The sequence below is a fragment of the Sylvia atricapilla genome, chromosome 23 (assembly GCF_009819655.1).
Source record: "Sylvia atricapilla isolate bSylAtr1 chromosome 23, bSylAtr1.pri, whole genome shotgun sequence".
NCBI classification, from domain to species: domain Eukaryota; kingdom Metazoa; phylum Chordata; class Aves; order Passeriformes; family Sylviidae; genus Sylvia; species Sylvia atricapilla.
In genome coordinates this window covers 7,297,773-7,304,159 of record NC_089162.1, presented here as the reverse complement: position 1 = coordinate 7,304,159, position 6,387 = coordinate 7,297,773, and the positions used below count along the sequence as shown (strand labels likewise).

General features: G+C 51.3%; 2 protein-coding genes across 3 annotated transcripts; one reads left to right on the top strand and one right to left on the bottom strand.

Annotated features, from left to right (window-relative positions):
* The first annotated feature begins 1,212 nt into the window (after positions 1 to 1,212).
* Positions 1,213 to 4,857, top strand: CENATAC (centrosomal AT-AC splicing factor). Of its 2 annotated transcripts, XM_066334860.1 has the most exons (9): positions 1,213 to 1,511; positions 1,607 to 1,772; positions 1,848 to 1,910; positions 2,077 to 2,141; positions 2,283 to 2,388; positions 2,736 to 2,766; positions 3,148 to 3,231; positions 3,448 to 3,580; positions 4,053 to 4,857. In XM_066334860.1, exons 1-9 carry the CDS (start codon positions 1,216 to 1,218, stop codon positions 4,156 to 4,158), a joined length of 1,050 nt encoding a protein of 349 aa, XP_066190957.1. In that variant the 5' UTR covers positions 1,213 to 1,215; the 3' UTR covers positions 4,159 to 4,857. The 2 variants fall into 2 exon arrangements, with proteins under 2 accessions (XP_066190957.1, XP_066190958.1); XM_066334861.1 differs by lacking the exon at positions 3,148 to 3,231.
* Positions 4,858 to 5,081: 224 nt separating this feature from the next.
* Positions 5,082 to 6,363, bottom strand: RPS25 (ribosomal protein S25). The gene is made up of 4 exons (XM_066334650.1): positions 6,283 to 6,363; positions 6,108 to 6,203; positions 5,537 to 5,720; positions 5,082 to 5,176 (listed from the first exon to the last, which is right to left on the bottom strand). The coding sequence occupies exons 1-4, from the start codon at positions 6,361 to 6,363 to the stop codon at positions 5,082 to 5,084; spliced, it is 456 nt and encodes a 151-aa protein (XP_066190747.1).
* Positions 6,364 to 6,387: the final 24 nt, after the last annotated feature.

Below are 6,387 nucleotides of genomic sequence, written 5' to 3'. Positions count from 1 at the left end.
CACTGTATAAAAAGAATCTGTCTTTGCTATAAGCTTTCTGAAGAAATCGCAGTTCTACATGTTATTACATGAGCCATCCTGAATTGTAAGGATAAACATATGTAGAGTCTGAAATCTGATTCCTGCTGGTACTAAGCCAAGGATTAGATTTTGGTTTGTAGCTGCTCTGTTTCCATCCCTGTTGCCTGTCTCCCCCTCTGCACGAGCAGAAGAGGAGTGATGGTGAGTAGGTGAATAGGATGAGTATGCATTGCAAACATCTATTCATAACACAAACCAAGTCACTAGCACACCGGGTCTAGGAAGTGACACCATGCCATGTAGAGATAACCCCAACAAGCAGCGATGGGTCACCAGACCAGCCAAGAAACCGTTCTAATTAAACCGACCTGGTGAGACAAACAAAAAAGGCTACACTAACCACAGAGCCCTCATCACACTGTCTCATTGCTCAGCAATACAATACCTGCATCTTAACATGGATAAAAGACGGAGGCAGCAGTGCCAGTGCCCAAGCAGTTGTTAGGGCCCAAGTAACAATTGCAACTTCCTCTTTCTCCCTGTTTTGTACTGCGCAGGGCAGGTCTCTCTAGTTAATAGGATCTGAGTCACTGTAGCAGTCACAGTATCAATTAGGTTGGAAAAGACTTCTGAGATCACCGAGTCCAACCTAGGACCAAAGACTATCATGTCAACTAGACCATGGGACTAAGTGCGATGTCCAGTCTTTCCTTAAACACTTCCAGGGATGGACTCCACCACCTGCCTGGGCAGCCCATTCCAGTGCCTAATCACCCTTTCTCTGGAGAAATTCTTCCTAATGCCCAACCTAAACTTCCCCTGGTGCACCCTAAGACTTCTTGTCTTATCACTGATTGTCTGGGAGAAGAGACCAACCCCCACCGGGCTGCAGCCTTCTTTCAGGCAGTTGTAGAGTGTGGTAGGATAAGCTTCCTTTTCTCCAGGCTAAACAATCGCAGCTCCCTCAGCCGCTCCTCGCAGGACACACGCTCCAGCCCCGGCACCAGCCCCGTTGCCCTTCTCCGGATACGAGGCACACGTCAGAGGCGGTGGCGGCGGTCAGCGCCGCCGCCGACGGCGCAGGGCACGGCGCGGCCCGAGCGGGGGCGCGCCTGCGCGAGATGGCCGCGCTGAGCGCCGCGCTCCGAGGGGCCGGGCCTCGCCGCCGCGCCTGCGCTCTGTGGCGCCGCCGCCATGGCCGTGCACTACTGCGGGCTGTGCCGCCGCAGCGCCTTCACGGGCCGCCGGCACCTGTACAGCGCAGGGCATCGCCGGCGGCTGCGGGAGGCGCTGGCCCAGCTGCAGGAGGCGACGGCAGCGGCGCGGGCAGCGGCGGCCGTGGCCGATGGGGCCGCGGCCGTGCGGCGCTACAACCCAGCGGAACACGATGGGCGCGTGTGGTGCCCGTGCTGCGGGCGCGGCGTGCGGCGGGACGGGCGGCGCGGCGGGCTGGCGCTGGTGCAAGCCGAACTGATGCGGCACTTGGCCGGGTGCGTGGGCAGGAACGGGGCGGGTCGATGCTGCCGGGGTCTTGTGGCATTTGGCCGGGTGCGGGCGGTGCTGACGGTGTCACGGTGTCCCGCAGGCCCGAGCACCACCGGGAGACGGCGCGGTTCTGGCGGGAGAACCGGGCGGAGGCGGCGCTGCGGGAGCAGTGCCTGGTGCCAGCCGAGGAGTACGAGCACTTCGCGCAGGCTCTAGAGCGGGCGCTGGCCGAGCACCAGCGGCGGGAGGAGGAGCGCATCCTTCAGGTAATCTCAGTCACCTCCCCGCTTCGGCATCGGCCCGGCCTCCGCTGGCCCCGCCTCACCGCCTTCTCCGCGCAGATGGCGGCTGACATCCGAGAGGCCGAGCGCCGGCAGCGAGAGACGGTGCAAGCCGCGCTCCAGGTCGGTGAGCTGTATCCTGCCCTGGCTGCACCGTGGCGGGGAAGTGGCACTGCACTCCGCACCTCCACCACCGGCACCCGGCTGCGCTCGGGAGGGGCTAGGGGCGGCTGGATGGGGCTGTGCTCAGTACCAGAAATATTCTTCCTTTTTCCTGAATCACACTCAGCTTCTACCAGAGCCAGAACTTTGTGCAGGACCTTCTGTTTGCAGGCCCTCTGCAGGACCTGAACGGTGAGCACCACTTTCCTTAGCAGTAGCTGATGCATCCCTGCTTAAAGCACATGGAGTATTTGACACTGTCATTATCAGGATCTTACAAATCTTTTGCAAACTTTTGTATGCACTACCGTAAGCACTGGCCTCTAATTTCAGGGACAGCTCTTGTGCTGCAGAACAGCCTGGCCCGAGCAGAATGCAGATGGGACCTGATTTAGCCTGGATGGAATCAGGCAAGGTTCTGACCTTTATTGGCCACCAGGTAGGTATGACTGGCTAGCAGATGTGACTTCAATTTAACTGCAAGTCACCTACAGCATATCACAAAGCAGAACAGGGGTGGTCTCCATCAGAAAAAAGAACAGCTTTGTGGATTTGGGCAAGCAGCTAGCCCAGTTTCAGTTATCCAGGTTTAACTTTCATTCAGAAGACATTCTTTAATATGCTGTGGGGAAAAAAAAACCCCACCAAACTCTTTAAAAAGAAGAGCTTTCCTCTGTCTTTTTCTAATATAACTTGATTCTGGAAGGGAGTTAAGACAATGCTCTTCTGTTAAGAGATACTCTTAAACATAAGATTCTCATAAGCATTTCATTTTCCTGTTAATAGGAAACAGAAGGGAAAGGAAATGTCCACACAGGTAAGTGAACCTGCATCATGACTTACTGGCTTGCTACCTCATGGCTTGCAAATGTCACAGGCATAACTCAAAATAGTTTTGAAGCAGTTCCAGCATAACCAGGAGGTGGTCACTCTTTCGGCAATATTTGACATACTAGAGGAAAAGAAAACATCAGCATAGTAAAAATTCTTAATGATGCTGGCTGTGGGGAGTGTATGTGGGTTGTGATCTGCCATGGCCTTAGCTGAGGAAGCCAGCTCCTTTTTCTCAGAACACCCAGAGTTCACTTTGTCACTTGCTTGGTAACACGAGCAGCAGACGGGGAAGAGGGGACACTTTCCTCCTGTCACAGTTTATGATAACTTCAGTGGCTAAGTAAGTATTCCCTGTGATTTCTAGGCGCAAAACCTCCGTGGCTAACAGAGGAAGAAGATGAAGATAAACAACAAATTGGACCTTCCTATGAGGAATTTCTCAAACACAGTGAGCAGCTTGCACACACCTTTTAGTTAATCTTACAGTCACTTTACCATGCTAGAGAACCAGAAGCGATTTAAAAAACTTGCTGAACAAAGTATTTGTACTGTTGAGCAACCTTGTCTAGGGGAAAGTGTCCCTGTCCGTGGTGCAGGAGTTGCAGCATGAGCCTTAAGTTCCCTTCCAGTCCAAACCACTCTACAATTCTATTGTTTTTTTCAGAGGAGAAGCAGAAGCTAAAAAAGCTCCCAGTGGAACGTGTTGGTGCCAACTTTGACCATACCTCTCAGACAAGTGACAGCTGGCTCCCTTCCTTTGGGCGTGTATGGAATCATGGCAGGAGGTGGCAGTCCCGGTGAGCTTCAGGGCAGCATAGATGGATGCCAGGGGACAGAGTCTGTGGCTTCTGTCCATGTAAGCTATTCATGGAGCAGGCTCTGAGGTAGCAGCGAGCATAACACCATCCTGGCTGTATGAGTTATGCCACACAGTGTTTAATCCAAGCAGAGTACCATTCTTGTCCTGGAGCAGCACACACATGGCTTGCGAGGAAGTATGCTTATGGCTGTAGAGGCTGCACACATGAAGGCATCTGGCTTATTTTGTTTGGGTCACCTTTCAGACCTACAGACTGTCCCACTGGTGCCTTTTAATGTTCTAGAACTCTCTGTCAGCTAGCTGGAGCTACCACTCACTGAGGTAACAAAAATATTGAGGGAGCTTCCATGCTAGAACACTACACACAGCATGTTCTTAATTTTTCAAGGAGAGTGCTCCTTAGCCACGTCTAAAGGCTACTGCAGTCTGACTTCTATGCTCTCTTTCAGGCATCAGTTTAGAACTGAATCAGGGGAAAAGAAGAAAAAAAAGCTGATGAGGAACACCAGACATCACCTCTGCTATGGAGAGTGTCCATCTGAGGATTGCATCTAAAGCCACACAAAGTCACGTCCTGCCAGCAAGGGCAGGCTCCTGTGGATGCTGTATCTTCCCTACCAGAAAGCCTACTCTATACAGCACGTGATGCCAGTGGCCTATGCTGACATGGAACATCCTGCTAAAGAAAATATTTTTTGAGAAATAAACTCTTTTTTTTTAAAATGCCTCTGTTTGCAGACCAACTGAAACTCAATTCAAATGCAGGGCCCACCCTGCAGGCACTAATACCAGGTGTTTGATATTTTCACTCAATTTTATATTGCTTTCCTTCATTCTAACATTCATCCTTAAAACTGTCTAACATCACTGACTGCTGTAGGTGATGCAGAAATTTTTTCCCTTTTACCAACACATTTGTAACACTAAAGACAAAAAGTGGCTGGTACAGGACAACAGCCATGACCTCTACCAGGATCCACTATAAATGCATCAGTAATGAAACATACACATTCTTGAAAAAGCAAAGAAAAATTATAATCAGTAATTTTATTATGTGCATCTACATATGACGCATCGTTGACAAAGTCACTGGAGAACCTGCAAAGCAAGAAGTCCCCAATCAGAAAACCAGGTCAAAGCAGGCTAGCACAAAGCAAACAGTTTGGCAGTTTTATTCCAGCAGAAACACTTGGCCTGGTGTCCTGTGAGAGCAGGGAGGACAAATGCCCATTTGTCCTGCAGCCCACAGAGAGGGGATCAAATGATAGTTCATCCAATGAGCACAGGGACAGAATCTGAAACTGCTCTTTAATTCTGGACAATCAATTTTTCCAGTAATGTTTTCCCCAGAAAGCTGCATAGGATGTGAGCAAAATACTCTCAAGTGTTTGGAAGACCAGCCCACCACAGTCATGTGGAAGTTACCCATTATACATTGCATAGCACAACTCAGCTCCACAGCACTCAGCCTCACCTCCCTAGGCATCCTCTCCTGCAGGAGGCGCATCTCCACCTTTTGTGTTTCGGGTATAGATCACTTGGGCTCGGTGCTTGGACACCAGTTTGATCAGCCCTATGAAAAAACAAAAATATGTGAGTGTGCATGTACAGATGCCAGGGATGCTGAGGTCCCTTTTAGAGAGGCAGGGCAATATACAAGAGGAAATAATAGGGGCTAGCAGCTTATGCAAGTCTTTTGTTCCCATCCTGTTGCAATTACATCACGGCTCATCCTACTGGCAACATTTTTCTTACTACAGCAATGTCTCTATGCTGCTCCATACTTTGGAGCACTTCTGAAACGCAAGCTAAGGCAGTGGCTCTCCAAAATCAATTTAAGCATGGAGCACTTCAGATGCAGCAAAAAAGCTACCGGGCAAGCAAGTAAAACTTAACAGCCAATTCAAGCAGCTGTTTTTTTCTGAGTGCTTACCTTTGCTGAGCAGCTCCTGGAGGGCAGCCCGAGCCAGGGAGCCTCGAATCTTCAGCCTTTCTGAGACAACTGCAGGTGTGATGAGTTTGTAGTTGGGCACTTCTTTGCACAGTTTGTCGTAAGTGGCCTTGTCAAACAGGACAAGGTTGTTCAGCTTGTCTCTCACTTTCCCCTTGGACCACTTCTACTTAAAAAGAGAGAAAAAAACCACCTCCCTAAGCCATCATGTAAGCAAGAACAAAAGATGGAATTAAACGGTGACCCAAGAACCGCACTATCAAGTGTCTCCGTATCACATCCCAAACTAAAGGACTAGTGAGATGCACAGAACTGCCTTTGTAAATTAACGTGTTGTGGATAAAATACCTGCAGTATCTAAAAATCAAAGGACTAAACCCTTCTGTCACTCGGATTTAACACTATTATGTACAATTTGCTCGCAGATTAAGAGCTGGCTCCTTTAACTACAAGACGCTCGTCCCCGCCCTCACGCCGCTTTCGGGGCCCGGCCATGCTGCACACGCGCCAGGCCCAGAGATCCCTCCGAGCCCTCAGTCCCGCCGGATCCCACCTTCTTCTTGGCTTTGCCACCGGACTTGTTGACCGGGTCCTTGTCCTTCTTGGCGGACTTGCCCGCGTCCTTCTTCTTCTTGTCGTCTTTGGGCGGCTGCGAGAGGGTGAGAAGGATGGGGGGTGAGCGGGGAGGCACAGGGTCGCTTCCCCGGGCACCTCGCAGGAGTTCCCACCCCGCTCAGGGAGCCGCCCGCGTCTCTCGGGGCGCCCGGCCCGGCTCGCCACCCGCTCCCCGGCCCGGCCCCGCTCACCATGATGCGGCCGCGGCTGCTCCGCAA